Source organism: Medicago sativa, chromosome 1 (genome assembly GCF_051527215.1).
Source record: "Medicago sativa cultivar Bolivia chromosome 1, Bolivia_mono, whole genome shotgun sequence".
In the NCBI taxonomy this organism is placed as follows: Eukaryota; Viridiplantae; Streptophyta; class Magnoliopsida; order Fabales; family Fabaceae; genus Medicago; species Medicago sativa.
The window spans coordinates 90560272-90577812 of NC_140749.1; the positions used below are offsets into that span (position 1 = coordinate 90560272).

A 17541-nucleotide genomic window follows, 5' to 3' on the forward strand; every position below is an offset into this window, starting at 1 on the left:
CATGGAGATACAAAGATTGGGGTCATAAGACATAACTCATGTACAATTCAAACATGAATATAGAGTGAAAAATCAAATCAGGTGGATCAACCCTAAACTATCCTAACAAACAATCACTCATCACGAACACAACCTTTCGAACCCGCGCACAGGTGTCAAACCAGATCACAAATAAAAGATGAAGAGTAAACATCTGCCAAGAACAACCATCGTTTATAACTGGCGAATGAATCGACCACCAACACGAAATCAAGGTCCATGTACCAAGAATTCCTTGAATCAAGCAGCACACATAAAAGTTCTTTTGAGCAAAATGGTCTAAGAACAATCACAACGACTGAGACAGATACAAAGTTGGTACCATAATGGAGGCAACCCTGACGCCTTGAGACCTGCATATCTCAACAGATCATGGACATCAGAGAATTGAAGAGTGCATAACACCAAACACAATCATTTTCAATCAGACACGTATGAACATAGATCAAGGGATGAGTCTAATATGTTAGTAACCAAAGACCTTCTTAGGATAACAAAACCAAATTAAGGAGATCCTTTCGGGTTTACGAAATCAACCACCACAAAAGAGGTCACATATATAAAGCCACATAATCTCTAATTAATAAAAAAACTGAAGATCTACGAAAACAAACCTTCCACCGATGAAGAAGAACCGACGATTCACACACTAAAACAACTCGGCAACCCTGCAACACGAACACACAACGACCACGACACTGACGGCTGAAACAACACAGAGAAATGTGAGGCTGAATGGAACACCCGCCACCGTAAGGACAAATGGAACACCCACCACACAATGAGCCACCACCGAGAAAACCAAGAAAAACAGCCCAACACCACAATAGCGATGACAACCCAACGACTGAAGGGTGATAGCGGAGACCTTGTAGTAGAGCTGTGGAGGTCGCCGGCGGAGAGGGCCAAACAACACTACAGGGGGAGAACGAGGCGCGTAGGAGAGGCCTTGTCACACCGTCTCTATGTGAGCCTACATTGGATCAAATGAAGCTTGGATTTGTGAGGGAGAGGCGCGGGGAATCTTGTTTCTAAAGAGAGTTCATAGAGTTTCGTTTTATTTTTTTCAATCGCCATATATATATATATATATATATATATATATATATATCTATTCTATATATAAAAGTTGTCCCAAGCCAATTTTGAAGCCCTAATTTTTCCTAAACCCTAGCAAATAAAATACCTGTTTTAACCCTGACCTAAACCTTAATTACGAAACAGCTATAGAGAAAAAAAAGCCAAACAACTGTACGCGCGCTCAACAAGCCTGTTTCTCTTCCTTGAAAACAATCATTCTGACCTAACCCTCCATTTCATCTCCGCCGCAGCCATATCACCACCATCACTAACTCTGGCCTTCTCTTCTCTCCTCCTTCATTACAATCTAAATCTTCATCGTCGGTGACCACGACCGGCGACGATCCACTCTTCTCATTCTCACTACCAGCCTCCTCTTATTATGTCTCTCTCTCTCTCTCAAAACCGAATATCTTCTTCCTCCTCTTCTCCAAAACCCATTTTCAATTTTTCCTTCTCAAATTCAAACTCCCTCTCTCCGGAACTGATACGGCAGTGGCAACATAACAAGCGGAACCGAAAGCTAGGACTTCATTGTGAGTATTATACAATCACTTTTTTTTTTATTTTGGTTGATGATTCCATTTATGATTTTGGTTTTTGATTGGTTGCTACTTTAGGTTTTAGATATCACGCACCATGTTGCAATGGATGGGATGATCAAGGCTGACAGTGAGTTAGTTTATCCTTCTTTTTGCAGAAATTTCAATTATTATTCTTCCATCCTTTGCGTTTATTCCTCTTCTTTATGTTCTTTTTGCTTTCTCTCTTCTTTGGATTTTTTTTAAAGACTCTTCTTTTCTTCTTTGGAATTGTGTGATGCTCTCTTTTGAATTATAGTTGAAAACGAAATTGAATGTATTTGAAATTAAGGGTATTTGAATACTATGTCCTTTCATAATTTTGTAATTCCATTAGAAATTGACACATACTATGTATTTGATTAAATGTCTAAATAACATGTGATCTATATTATCTTCACTGTAGTGCTTACTTTTTTCTTAAAATGTATGATTTTGGTAATGTCTTGGTAAGAGTTTATTCCCAAATTCAAATTGTGACCTCCACTGGTAATGTCTTGGTGGAAGATCATTGTTGAAACTTGAGGCAAGATCTAATCTTTTGATTACATGTAGCAATTTGAACATTCTTCTTGATGTCCTTTTTTTCTTCATATTTTTGCTTTCGCTTCGGTTTAGTCAGCCTTGATAAATGATGTTATTTCATTATGCATTTAATTTCTTCTGTTGCAAAGATGTCTGTAAGATAGTGTTAGATTTATTTCAAGTGTTTGCTCATGTTTTGATTATTGTTTCATTCAAAATACAAGGAAAAATATAAGGCTTAGATTTTGAGCTGCCACAATTATTTTCCTAATTTTATGCTAATTAAAAGCACAAATGTTGATTAAAAAGTTGGTTTGGCTAATATTAGTAATAAGTTTATGTTTTCATTCAGTCCCTTAAATTTTGTGAATACCCTAGATTTAACAACTTTATGAATGTTAAATCAATTGAGACCCATTAGTTGTATTGATGATAATCTATTTATTATGTAGCACTGCTATTTTTTCTTTCAAGCAAATAGAGCATCGAAATCTGTAGATTCTAAAGTTTCAGCTTTGAGCAATTGATCTATCACACATATTTCAGTTTTCCATGTATATAGTTTACTATACTATGTTTAATTCACTAAGACATTTTAATGGTTCCCGATATGTCTCAAGTGATTTGCTTGGCCGCGCACCAACCACACTGTGAGACATAACCGATAAATAGATGAAGGAAGAGAATTAAGGTATGTGATTTTTTGACGAGATATATCGACTTTATTTGTGTTTATGGTATGTGATATGTCTCAAGTGATTGTGCTTATAGGTGGAGAAAATAATAGGTGCAGTTGTGATATGTTGGCAGTTGCAGTCACATGACAAACATTGACATTGACAGTCACAGACATAATTATATTCGAGTCAGAGACATATCCATGTGCTTATATAGTATCAGATCGTTCTCTGCGACTTTGAGAGAAACTAATAGTTGGGGTTTGATTTGTTTGCCAATTTAGTGATTTTTATATCAGGGATTTCATAAATCAAAGTAATTTTTCCTTTTTCCGGTGATTTTTCAGTGGCAATGTAACTTTAGCAATTGAAATGCTAACGGTGGTGCAGCCGATATGCATTTTATGGATGTATGAGGTCCAGTAATTGAATAAGTCAGGTCTCAATTTTCATCCTTTTTGGTTGAAGGTACTGTACTTTTTCCTTATAGACTCTGTTTATCACAAGCCAAGTCTTTGTTTTCTTAATTGTTTATCCTTTAAACTTCTTAATTTGCATTATCTTATGTAATAAATAACTCAATTTTTTTACTTGGTTTTGAAAAAGTTCTTCGTAGGATTCCTATTCACCAACACTGTTGTTCATATAAATAATTGCTTTTTCTTTCCCATGGCAAGTTGAATAATCTAGGAATTGGGTGGTGGTTGCAATTGTGAAACACAACATTGCTGTCATCAATAGAGGGTGAACGTTAATTTGTTCAATTTTCGCTTTTCTACCATTAATGCATGCTAAGCCATGTAAATTGTGTTTTTTATAATAAGTCTATGAAGATCAATGCATGATAAGCCATGTAAATTGTGATTCCAATACATGTAATTATTATACTCAGGCATTAATGGTAGTAAGCGCATAATTCCAATAACCCACATCACAAGCATAATTAATTATTCGATTCATATCACATGAGAACCTCCTATAAATACCCCTCTTACTATCATCGAAATTCATTTGTATCTCAGATTATATTCATACCATTGTATATATCGGTTGAATTTGTGAATTTCCTATCACAACCAGCAATTACGTTTCAGCAAATGGATAATTTTGGTGTCAACATGGCTCTGGTGATTAGTGGTGTAAGAGGTTTGGGTGGTTTAAACATTCTGGTTTCATATCGAATCATAATCAAAATATCTCTTTGTTTTGCATGCTATAAAAGAATGGCAGTAACCAATAACCATTTTGCATTCAGCCATGTAAATTGTGATTGAATTGGAGGTTTGTGATGAATACAATCTATGAAGATCAATGCATGCTAAGCCGTGTAAATTGCGATTATCACCCATTCAAGCCAATGCCACTTCCGATAGAGACATCTTTATCAACTCACTCAAACTTAGATTCAGAACATATCAGGTTGAATTTGATCCTACCAACGTAAGTGTTTTTCTAAACTCATTCTTTTCATTATTATGCCTTGATCTAAATATTATGATTTAAAAATGTGTATTTTTGTCATAGGGAAATGCCCGCCTGCCTGGTCTGTTAATTATTGAGGATTTTGGTTCCGAACTCCAACCTTATGTCCCGTTGATTGATCCAAAACTTAATATATTTGAAGCAATTGTTATCAACTACACTTGCAATGAAGAAGATGATGGTGAGTCCGACAATGAAGAAACGACTTTGCTGAATAAGATTCCTCTATTGGTAAGTTTAACAGATAAATTGTATAAATATTTTGTAAAAATTTTATATGCATTTTCATACTGTTTGTTTTTAACAACTTAATACACCATTATGTTCAGGAAGCTATATAATGTAGTGATTCCAATGACAAGGCTGACGTCGCTTTAACCAGTATTGAAAACACTCCAAGTAACAAATCTGGATCAAAATGATCAGCTGAGAATGTAGAATCTATCAGCATGCTCAAGATTGAAAATGGGGAAGCTTTTATACCAAACATGCGAAGATAGTGTGTGTTAAAAAGAATTCAACTGAATGAGGCACCTAATTGTTTAGTGTATTGCATTATGTGTTTTGAGTTATATTTTTTTTCAAATTCTATCAACTGTCATGTGATGCAATGGTGTATTTTTTAGGACTTCCAACTTTTGTGATGTTTGGTTGGAATAATCTGTCTATCCAAATTATTGAGAGTCAAACATATTATGTTTTTTTGAAGCTATGCAATTGAATAAGACTCAATATAGATGTTCCTCAACTTTTTTTTTGTGAGATGTTGCTCTATGAATATGCTCATAGTTCCTAACTAAATCTTTTTCATTTTGAGACAAATAATAACTGTTTGATAGTCAATTCTTTTCACCATTTGTCTATTCTTTATCAGCAACATTATCTTCACCTTTCATTCATCATATATCTAAACTTGGCAACTACCCAAATATTTCCCCTTTTTAGTCATGCTACTGCTACATGGAATAGACAAATCTATAGCGCAAGATAACACAAACAATAAATTCCTTCAAAAAAAAACACAAACAATAATCTAATCATTTAAAGTGTTACTCATGTGTTTCTATGCATTTTTGCTGTATAAAAATATTTATCATTAATGTAATGATTCTTTAAATCCATCTTCTATCTTCTAATTCTCACGTGTTACATTATTTGTTTCAAACATCATTTTCTAATTTTGATTACTCAATTTAATATTATATGCGATTTTCCTTTAAAGTTGATTGGCTTTCAATACTTAATGAGAACGATGTTAATCTCGAGCTTATTTGATTAAAATGGCATACTTTTTAATTCTTTTATTTTCTGTGATTTAGGTTGTGTTGTAATATACCAATTGTATGTTTGACCCAATGTCTAAAAAAATGAATGTTGAATTGTAAGCATGAAAAAACAAAATGAATGTTTGCACTAAAAAATGATGGCATTAAAATTATAAGTTGTAGCAAACAATTATAATGTTAAGATGGTACTTAATTGATTAATTATGTATAATCTACAATTACTAATGAAATGCAGAAAATTTAATCTGTAAGAAATTTAAACAAATTTTTTTACGCAAATGTCTGCAGGATGTACAGGAGGTTGAAGACTCATGCAGCAATACCTCTGTGATTGACACACCAACCAGCAAGACAAGTCTTAAGAGGTCATCTGATAGCATTAACTTTGTGGCTGTTGAACATGGTGAAGCTGGTCAGGCATCGGTTACAAAACCTAACAGGGCTGTTCGTATCAAGATTGAGTCTACCGACACTAAAGTTGTTTAACTTGCTCGAATGCTGGAACTATCTGCTTTGTTATCGAATTTCTTCAATCTCCATGAATCAGACATTTAGGATTCAGTGTTTTTCCTTTCTGTAACAGGGTCGATGTCATGGAAATTGTTTAATATGGTACATTAAAAACGTTTGTGGCAATTTATTTTATAAGTTGAATTATACTATTTTTTTCGATTCAAGGTAAGTATTTACTTTCATATTTGCGTTATATTTGTTCTTTTGTATGACCCGTGCGTTAGCACGGGTCGATGGTCTAGTATATATATATACTCTCAACTGATTAAGGGTTGGGAAATTTGTTAAAAAAATTGTAATTTGATCCCTAAATTTTCCAAAAATTACCAATTGACGCCTCAAGTTTTTCAAAAATTGCAAATTAATCCCTCAAAATTGACCTGTATTTTTCAATTTTCGAAGTTGACCCAAAAATTTAAGAATTTATAAAAGTTGGCCAAAAATAATAGCAATGAAATTATTTATTACTCTATCCAAACACAAATATATAAAAATGAAGACAATTCAATTAATTGAATTACTTAGAATTCTAATTTTTCTAAAATTTTAAATCACATCATCCAAACACACTCCTAGTGGGGTTAGTTATTAGATTAATTTTTTCTCCTTCGCTCGGATTTGTACTCAGGGTCTACAAATCTTAACCCATAGATCAAACCAAATTGAGCCTATCCACCCCACACACGCCAATATATATTCTGACCCCATATATGTTTCAGTTTTATAAAAATGAATATAAAAATTTGTTATTTACATTATTAACTTTATGAAATGAATTCTAAAAAAAATATTAAATAACTTTATGAAAAGAATTCTAAAAAAATAATAATAGCCAATGCCAAGCCCTTGGCCTATTGAGTGGAATTGGGGATTTGCATTTTGGACGCTAGCAGAAAATACTTTTTCTCTATTATTAGTTATTCAAAAAAAAAATTATCTCATCGACGTTTTTAAAATATAAGATTTAGTAATCATAACTATGAGTGATAAAAAAACAAAAAAAATTCAAAAAATAACCCATTTAATTAGTCAAATTTTTAGATGTACCATATAATCTGCTTAATAGGTGTACGTCGAAATTTAAAATAGTCTTGCAAGGCACAATATTAAATGTATAGTTTTTGGACATATTAAAATAAATAAAAACATTAAAAAAGTAAAAGAAATAATACTATTATCTTGTGGCCATGTACAGTAACTCTAATGATCGGTGAGTTTGAGCGTTGATATAAAAACGATAACGATTGGCCTGACTATCTTTTTAAACTTGTAAGGTACTTTTTAGATTACTTATGCCCCTATGTCAGACAAGAGTACAAACCCTTGTTAAAAACTTATGCCACTATGCCAGTGAATGTCTACTATTTATTTCTTTTCAACTGTACCCTCTAAAGTATTGTATTCCACTTTAAATTTATAGTGAAAGACAAATCAATAGTTAATAAGGTCGATTTAGTAAAATTGTCATGTTTTTAACAACTTTATTGTATTTTTTTAATACATGTGCAAAAATCTTACACAACGTCCATTTATTTTGAAACAAATGGAATGAATAAATGAATAAGTCAGAACGAATATTTCAATTGGAGCACGATTATTTGTACTTTGTAGTATTCTCACTGTAGTCCTCTATTCACTGTATTACTATTTGGAAAGAAAAAAAAAACTTTGCCAGGATTTTCTAATCAATTAATGAGTAAAATATAAGATAATACACTGAGAAAATGCGGCATGAGGCTTGTACTAGTCCAGAACGGAAATGGATCTCTCCATTTTCTCTCTTTCTTGTGTTTTCACAATTTTTACATCTCAACTCTTAGCCAACTACTTCTAAGGATAACAACTTTTTAGATTTATGGGGATTTTTTTTAAGAGTAATGATATTATGACATCCATTTGATGACAACTTTGTTGACAACCTTGTTTTTCTCACTTCTTATTGGTCAAAAACAATGGAGAGAGAAAAAGGAAGAGAGAGGATAACAATATCATGTGAGTATGAGAGAGAAAGTTGTCCAAAAGTTGTCAAAAAGTGGTTGTCAAAATATCATTTCTCTTTTTTTAATGATTAAACTTGTTAATGCTTTTTTATCTTTTAAACCTAACACACTTTTATCACAATGTTAGTTTTTTTTTTTTTTAATGGCAAATATAATTATAATAAATACTCCCTCCGGTCTTATTTACAAGAGACAATTAATTTTTTAGATACATTAAATAATTTATGTATTTGGTTTAGATTCTTGACTAGATACATAAATTATTTAATGTATCTAAAAAGTCAACTTTCTCTTGTAAATAGAAGATAAGGAGATACCTGTACAAAGCACACCTAAAGGCCGCCAAAAGACGCCACTAACAAACACCCCACGGAGGTGACCCGAACCCCACAACCGGGATAAGAGAGACCCCCCAGAGGAACCCCCAACAAGAAAAGCCCCCTAGAACAACAAATAAAAAACACCCAACAAAAAGGCCCCTACAACAGGCAAACGAGCCAACCACCTAAAAAACACCTGCAGGGAAAAGATCGCAAAGAAAGACCCAAGGAAGCCAGCCAGAAAGGTAGAGGCAACAACACCCCCACCAACCTCCCCAACAACCCCAGGTAAAACGACCACCAAAAACCCTACCGCTGCCAACACAGGATGGGTTGCACCTCCCACTCATGATAAGTGCAGGAACTAGCAGGACACTTAGCCAGGAACCACTTCCAAGCTAAGAGTTTTACTCGATCCACCAAAGGCTCCTCTCGAAGGGCGCCACCAGAGAAAGTAAGGTCGTTCCTAGAGGTCCAGATGGTCCAAATAACAGCATGCCAAACAAGAAGCAAACCTAGCCTAACTCTCTTCCCCCTACCTAATCCCGTAAAGGACAAGAAATGTTGGGCAAGACCTAAGGGAGACACAAAAACCCAACCCAACCACCTAGACACCTGATACCAAACCGGAAGAATAGAAGAACAAGAGATGAAAAGGTGCATAGAAGACTCAGACGGCACCTCACAAAAGACACACCCCAGACCCCCTTTCGGAAGGTGGACACCACGACCAAGAAGGTTAAGCCTGGTCGGAATCTTATCAAGAATAAGCTGCCAAGAGAAGACAACCACTTTCGACGGGACACAAGACTTCCAGGCCCGAGAAACCGCCTCCAAAGTAAGACCCGGAGGGACCCCAACACCCGGGAGGCCTTGCAAAAGGTGGGAATAAGCCGATTTGACCGAGTACCGACCATCCTGGCTCAGAGTCCAAGACCACGAATCCTCCCTATCACAACGGGATCGTCTGGACACCACCCCAAGCAAAGGTCCCAAACCCAGTCACTACCCACCCACGTTCCTAAGTCCCCCACGACAATGTTAGTTGTTAATAAACATAAAATTGAATATATCAAAAACATGATACAGGCGTTTGAGTATGTCAAGCAAGCAATGTGAAACTGTGTTTGTTTTAAGAATACTAGTCTTCGTGGGATTAATTTTGGTTTCTTACGTACGGACTTTATATATGTATGATATTTTATTGGATTTCATGAGATACATGATTGAGTATCACTCACATGGAAGGGTAGTTAGAGGTCTAAATTGTATGTTTACTGTGTTTATTTTGAAGGTAGAGAATAAAAACAATTCTCAAAAGGTTTCTTATTTTAGACCAATTTCATTTGTTTGATTTATGTACAAGGTGTTATATAAGATATTGGCAAATAGACTGAAAAGAGTTATTGAGAAGGTAATTTCATATGCTAAATCAATTTTTGGAAAGGGTAGGCAAATCTTGAATGATACTTTGATAGCAAATTAGGTGGTGGATGAAGCAAAAAAGATAAAGAACTAGGTTTTGTTTAACGTTGATTTTAAGAAAGTTTACGACTATATGTGGACTCGAGATACCTAGATCATTAATTTTTTCGATATATAGAAAAGGTTGATGTACGAGTGTTGTAGCACGACAACTGCATTAGTTTTGATTAGTGGTATTCTAAAAGCAAATGAGGTAGATGAAGCAAAAAAAAAAAAAAAAAAAAAGGACTTCGTTTTTTTTAAGGTTGATTTTTGGAAAGCATATGAAGATGTGGATTGGAGATGCCTCGATCTTGTAATGTGGAAGAAGAATTTTCGATAGATGGAAATTATATGATGTATGAGAGGTGTACCACGTACGACAATTGCATCAGTTTTGATTAATGGTAATCCATTATCACTCTTCTTGTTTTTGCTAGCAGTTGAAGGGATGAATTCGTTTTTATCATCATGATAATGCAAGCATTCGATGCACCAATACAAGTGATTGGATGAGTCCATTTGTTTCAAGAGCACAACTTTTAAACTTGAAACAATAATATATTGAACCCCCCACCATACTACTACCATCTATAATGTTTCAAGCATTCTCCTATTACGGCGTAAATATCACATATATACTCCACCCAACAAGGTTTCTGAACAACCAAAACTATGTAAATTAAAGCCTAACCGTATTCAAAGCAGTAAATCTTCAGGCCATTTCAAGTTCAGGAACGAGGTTGTGTATTTTGCCATGGTGCCTCTCCCAGTAGACAGTGTCAGCCTTGGAGTATACCCAATAGTACAAAATAGAAGTCAACATTGAAAACAAGGTCAAGGCAGCTCCAGCAGCAAACACACCTTTGCTGAGTATGAGGCAAGACAAATCATGCCCTAAATAAAACGCATTAAGATACGCATTTTGGATTGCATTCGTAACAGATGCTGCCAACAAGCACGCTTCTGCTGCCAAAAAAACAATCCTGATAACACAACAACATTTGAACTCAAACTAAAAGCCAAATTCATCTCAATTATATATTTGGTCTAGGTCAAGTTGATTTGTTTATCAACACCATTTTTTTTAATTTCCCCTTTAATTAATTATGAACAATCTACTCTTTACTAAATATGATAATTGGAAAGTTACCATGAGACAATGAAGAAGAACGCTGCACAAGTGGCTGATCGACTTGAGACCAGATCTCTGCTGCAGCAAAGACATTTGGTGATCGTGTTTACGTAAACTTGACTGATGAGCATGAGGACACAGGCGCCAAAGCCGTATATTGTGGAAGCAAAGGTGTAATAAAGGCAAAAAGTTTGGTCGACGTTGGGAATCCCTTGGACCTGAAAAAACGTAAAGGGATGAAAAAGATTTGAGAAAAAGAAGAAAACAAGAATAACGGTGTGAACTAGAGTGATAAAGGTTACCTCACGACGACCTAGTTCGGCGACAACAGCCAAAGCAAAAGCAAGAAAATGTACAAAAATAATGAAGAATAAAAATGGTTTAAAAACAGCCATGATTTATATTTTGGAGGATTGGATACAAGTGAAGAATGAGACTTGTAGTCGAAAACTGTTGTATGTTTTAGGGGTTTGGGGTTTTTTATTTCCTTAACCCATAAAGCAGTTAAAAAAATTCCTTTTCTTCATTAGTAAAAAAAATATTACGAAGATCTCGCATACTAATTAGTAATAAAAACATTACTAAGATCTCACATATTAATATTATTTTTTATTTTTTTTGTTGAAGAATTTACAATTACTTTTTGAATAGTATTTTTTAGGGGTAACTTTTTGAATGGTATTATTTGTCCTTAAAAAAATAATTGATATTAAATTAGTACAATAGGTGTACGCTCAGCTTAAAAACAAACGTCTGAAACTCCAAATATTCGGTTTAATGGTAAAACAATAGTCCTTAGACATGAAAGTCATGAGGCTTGAGTCCTGTCATTATTGTTGAAAGGGTAAATCTTAATATTAGACTATTAGAAGACCAGTTTTAGGTATGTTTTGACAAGTGTCAATTTTTTAAGTCATCCACCTATACATCACAAAAACTACAAGGTACACTCTTTTTGCCAAATTTAGCTCTCATGGCTTAGGCGCCAAACTCATTCTTTTGAAATTCAAATCCCCACTAAAATACAAAGAAGATGCACTCAAATCCACAATTTTAGGAAAAATATCTATTCACTTCCTCAAAGACTCATACTGTCATACCTCATATACCAACTTTCTCACACTAACTGCAAATTTCTTTTTCTCTCTCATAATCTCAAACCCGCTTCTTCTCTCTTCGTTTTCTTTATTCTTCCCTTTCATTGTTTCTTCTTCTCCTTCTTTTTCAAACCCTTTTCCTCATCAACATAAACATAAACATGGAGTTCTTCTTTCACTATTGAGTTCTTCATTCTTTATTTTTCCTCAGATTTTTTGGTTCAACCATTGTACAACACGGATCTACAACACCAGATTTGATCTTTAAGGGTAAGTGACTCTCTCTCATTTTTTAATTTCGTTATTTTTTTATTGTTCAAATTATTGCTTGGGTTTTTCTCATTTTTCATATTTTGAATGTTTTTGACAGCAATGAACAATCAGTGGCTATGATAAGGTAAATTCGTTCATCTCCCTATAAGTTAAAAATGTGCTAAGAGTTTTCATCTTGCTTTCCATCTCTTATTTCATGAATTGATTCCATATTATTATTATTCTTTTGTTGAATGTTCAATTGTTTGTTCACATTCACGGTTGTTTTGATGCTTTTGCTGAAACCTCAATTTTTTCTTTTGATTTTGAACCAATACGAGAACTGAGTTGTTGTATTAGTTGGTGGTAGAATTTCCTCAAAAGAAACCCCAATTTCAGTTTCCATTAATTTGGATTATACTTTCAAGTAAAGTTCTTCATGTTATTTGGTTATCGAATTTTGGTAGTATTTATGCGATGAATCAAGATTTTAATTAGTTATTTCAATTTTTTAAATGCACTGCTGCTGATTTCTTCAACCCACAAGGTGTTTGTAAAAGTGTCTGAATAAAGGTTTCAAGATTATATGAGTGGGATGTGTTATGAGGGCTACTTACACATCCAGGTGAGCTTCTATTGTTTTTTGGTTTATTTTGTTGCATTTTGTTTCTTTGTAGATGATCTTAGGTGTGACTCTTTAATGATTTTAATGGTGTTTTTTACAATACTATATAACTTCATTTTACTAGCTCATTATGTATACAATATGCTGGTTCATTTATTTAGAGTCAAGCACAAGATTCATTTTTTTGTTCCCTAAAAATAATCTTTTTTTTATTGTTGTGTGCAGAATCTCCATTGTATATTTTCACATTATGCACTGATCTCTCTATGCTCTTTGTGTTTCCACCATTTCCACCATCTCACCTTATTTTATTTTATTTTATTTTATTTTCAGCACATCATGGAAGAAGAAATAAGAGCACAGTAGTAAAAGAATTCTCTTGTGGCCGAAAATGGTATCTCGGCTGTCCTTTAGAATTTTGCCATTCATGGTGAGGCCCAGCGAAAACTGTACTTTGTTGTAGTTTTAAAGGCTTTCTTCTTATTGTTCTCATATATTTTTTACGGTGTTTCTTATTTTACAAGTAGGTGTTTCTTAAGATTCACTGTTTGTAAACTTCTTATTTTACAAGTAGATGAACTAAGATGATTATAGTGATGATTCAACTTTCTTGGTTCTTTATTTGTTTGATTTACTTCTGCTACCAATAATGCTATGTTGCTTTGTACTTTTCAGGTAGTTGATACCAATCCAACCAAAGGTATTTTTCCTCTAATCAATAGTGATACTCCTATTTTATTTTTGGCTCTATTCTAACTTAATTTAGATTCTTTTTAAAAAATCATTTTGCTGTCACTTTTGCTTAAATATGATTTTATAGTTTTGTTTGGAACTTACATTTTAGTGTATCCAAATGTGAAGTTAAGACTAAAACTTAACATGATTGTTTTGTGTTGTTCTGCATCTACTGCATTAGTTGGGGTAGGAGCGTTTGCATATTGGAAGGATTTTGTTATTTTCTTTCCATAATTTAGATGTCAGAAATAGACTTCCTGAGAGATTTTTTTTGATGCCATTTATAGGTTAACACTTTTTAAAAAGAACCCTCTTTCTACAAAAAAAAAAGGGGTTTTTAAACCCATCTGCAATATTCGGTTCTTATCTTCAAAGTCAAACCCAAGATGCTTTGTTGGTCCATGCGACATTAGTGTGAAATAATAAAGTAGACATTTTTAGCTACTGCTACTTTTATTCAGGAATCTTTCTCTATACTCCTTCAAAGCTGTATGACAAAAACAGGTTGTATGGTTCCTGAACCTCATATACTTTTCCGTGAAAGATTCCTCACCCCCACAATTCAAATTCAAATCGGATCAAGTTCCCCCCTCTTTCTACTATTTTTTCTTGCCACACTCTTCTATTGACAGTTAACTACTCCTTTTATTCAATATTCACTATAATTGAAGTACATTTTGATCTATTGCCATATGTTGTTTTCTCCAATTTTATAAGGATTTTTTCCCCATGCAGTCTTCAACTATATGCATTTCAAATGAGCTTCCCATATATTCTAGCTTTCATATGAGCCAAACTAAATATAATTGAAACTATGAGCACTTCAAATCAGGCCCACAGACCTCTTAATGCATTGGAGGGCTAATCAAAATTCTTAAATAACTTTTACTTCTTTTGATGGCGATCAAGTTCTGAGTCACTATTTGGGCTTAAGGAAGAGTTATGTGCATCTCATAGATTATGTTAATTTTCAATTTTATGCATATGATAAACGTACAATAGCGTTATGATTTATTGATAACTTCCACAGGCAAGGTTCAAACTACAATGGTAAGAAGGTTTTAGTGAGCTTCATTAGTGTTGGGATGGGTGGATTGTCACCAATTGATGGATTTTTCAAGGCACTTCAAGGCTTAAGAGTTAGCAGCAACTTTATCGTATCTTTGTTTGGTCTGCTGATGATTCTATGCCAATGGTTTTCGCTTTCAGAAGCAATCACAAGCGTTTTTGAAGATACATTACTAGCTTAAATATGACATTTGAATGATTTTAACGTGTATTTAGTATTACTCATGATGAGACTGTAACATATTTGTGAATGTATACATGTTTATATCTTAATAACAGACTAATTTAGCTCATACTTTTAGTAACAAATGCATGAAACTTCCTCAAACTATCCACTTATTAATCATAAAATCGTTAAAGTACAATTGTAGTCAAATTTAACTTTCACAATCATACAACAAAACACAAACCATACACCAACCAGACCAAAATTATATTGTTTCTTCCTCCTAACACACAAGGCCATTTTGGCAAAAATGAAAGCAATTTTTTATAATTTGAATATGTGGTTGATCAGTTGGAATTATGCAAGATCTGGTGGTGGTTTTTTTAACTTTTTATACACAAGGAAAGCAATGTACCTGATTTTTTTTCTTTTGTTATCTGGAGTTATGTTCTTATGTGGGCATGTATTGTACTTAAATCTACAAGTGCATCTCTAACTCTTGCCTTATGTTATTTGGTTATGTCGCATCATTCGATAACACTTTTGTTGCAATACTTGGTGTAAGCATGACGCTGATTCATTTTGCAATTGTTTTCAACTTCATTATTTCTTTATTATTTATATTGATGAATTTTAAATATTAAGCGTCTCATTTTTTAAACTTCAACCATTTGGTTGATTCACAACACTACATGATTTGACATGTAATCATATTCAACTTTTGAATTGCATTGGAGGTAGTTTAGCTACTTCAAGGGTAATGCTTTGATCGTAGAATTGGTAGTGTAGTATTTTTTTTTGGTTAGCGACTAGATAAGTAGATATAATACAAGTCAAATATTTACTAAATGAGCAGATATAATACATTATTTAAAAAAATAGATATAATACATATCAATCAAGTCAAATCTTTACACGTGGCTATTAAATTTATGGGGACTTTATAAAGAAAATACATGTGGTTAAGCGGAGGTCAGGAGGATATATCTTTAAGTGAACAATTATCTCATCAAAAATTAAGAGGATTTAGAAACAATTCATACACAACTCAATCCGCACTCCAAAAACACGGGGCCTGTAAGATATACTTATGGTTTGAAAATAAAATGAGTTAAAAATTTTGTTTGTTGGATTAACAAATAATAGTGAATTTTGAGATATACATATATGTTAATCAATATTAAATGTATTTCATTCTGTCAAAAAAAAAATTAAATGTATTTCATATTAGGTATAACAAACTACAAGTATATAAAAATATGTATATTTATAATTAATCTTCTCATAATTAATTTTCTTTAATTAATTTTCTTCCCGTGCGTTGCACGGGTGTAAATACTAGTATAAATACAATTGTAAGGGTTATTTGAGTTGAAAGTTTTTTCATTCATGGACTAGGGCATGATCCCTTTGCCCAAAAAAATTATTAGAAAAAAAAATTTAATGTCTATAAAAAAAAGCTTAAAAAACTCGACAAAGGAATAGAAATAAATTTCTTAACTTGATTATATAAGAATAAAAATTAAGAGAAGTAGATAAGGAGAAAGAGAGAAGAGAGAGATATATTATTCTCTTGTGATCTTTAACTATGTTTCATGTGATTTTTATTTATAGAGAAGTACAATGACATAACTTGAGATGAATATGAAGGTGTGACTTAGAAGATAAGTATCATGGTGTCATTTAAGAGATAAGTGCAATAGTTTTGCTTGATCTAATAGTATGACCGAATAATCACATGGTTAAATGGATATTCACTTGTAATATTCACGACATTGATCCCCATTGATTGACTATTAAGGATAAGTCTCATTAAACCTTACAAGAAAAAACACCACCGGAAAAAAAAAATCTAGTGAAGGAAAAAGAATACTTAATTCGTTTATGTGATATAATCTACCTTGTTAAAAACCTTACCAAAAAATCATAAAAACCTTACCAAAAAATCATATGGGATAAAACCATGACTAAAGAAAAAAGAAGTGCAAAATACATTTATCATTTCCCCTCGTAAAGACAATTATATATGAGACGAAGAAGGTCAAATAATCTTTTCTACTATTTACTCAAAATTTTCACTTGGGGTAACTTTTGTAGAAAGGTCTAGTCTATCTTCATACGCTTCTCCAAATTAGCAATTCTTGAGATATTATCGTCATATTAATTTGTTGCAAGAGTCCTTTAAGAAAACCACAAGTTTTTAGTATTTATATGTACACTCATAATCATTAATAAAAGAATATTATTCACTTCTTTTTTTGGTAGTGATATTATTCACTTCTTTGATACAGTACTAACATTTTCAAATGATCAGATGATATTACTGTTTATATAAATTATATGCTTGAATTTTTTTCCAATATATGTATTTACTAATATTAACAAAAATAAAATACCACAATAAATACATTAGTGTCATCGTTTGAACTATGATATGGGATCAATTCAAGTTCGTCATTTTTTTGAGGGCATGATTTTTACTCGCATGAAACGACA

The 17541-nt window shown here is 33.0% G+C and overlaps 1 protein-coding gene and 1 long non-coding RNA gene across 2 annotated transcripts; both read left to right on the forward strand.

Annotated features, from left to right (window-relative positions):
* Positions 1 to 4185: 4185 nt before the first annotated feature.
* LOC146959021 (uncharacterized) lies at positions 4186 to 5132 on the forward strand. Its single transcript, XM_085734461.1, has 3 exons — positions 4186 to 4342; positions 4427 to 4615; positions 4714 to 5132. The coding sequence occupies exons 1-3, from the start codon at positions 4214 to 4216 to the stop codon at positions 4723 to 4725; spliced, it is 330 nt and encodes a 109-aa protein (XP_085590587.1). The 5' UTR covers positions 4186 to 4213; the 3' UTR covers positions 4726 to 5132.
* A 7019-nt stretch (positions 5133 to 12151) lies between these two features.
* LOC146959022 (uncharacterized) lies at positions 12152 to 15172 on the forward strand. The gene is made up of 6 exons (XR_015024780.1): positions 12152 to 12469; positions 12570 to 12596; positions 12999 to 13076; positions 13410 to 13506; positions 13752 to 13776; positions 14842 to 15172. It is a non-coding gene; the product is annotated as an uncharacterized LOC146959022 (long non-coding RNA).
* The last annotated feature ends 2369 nt before the right edge of the window (positions 15173 to 17541 follow it).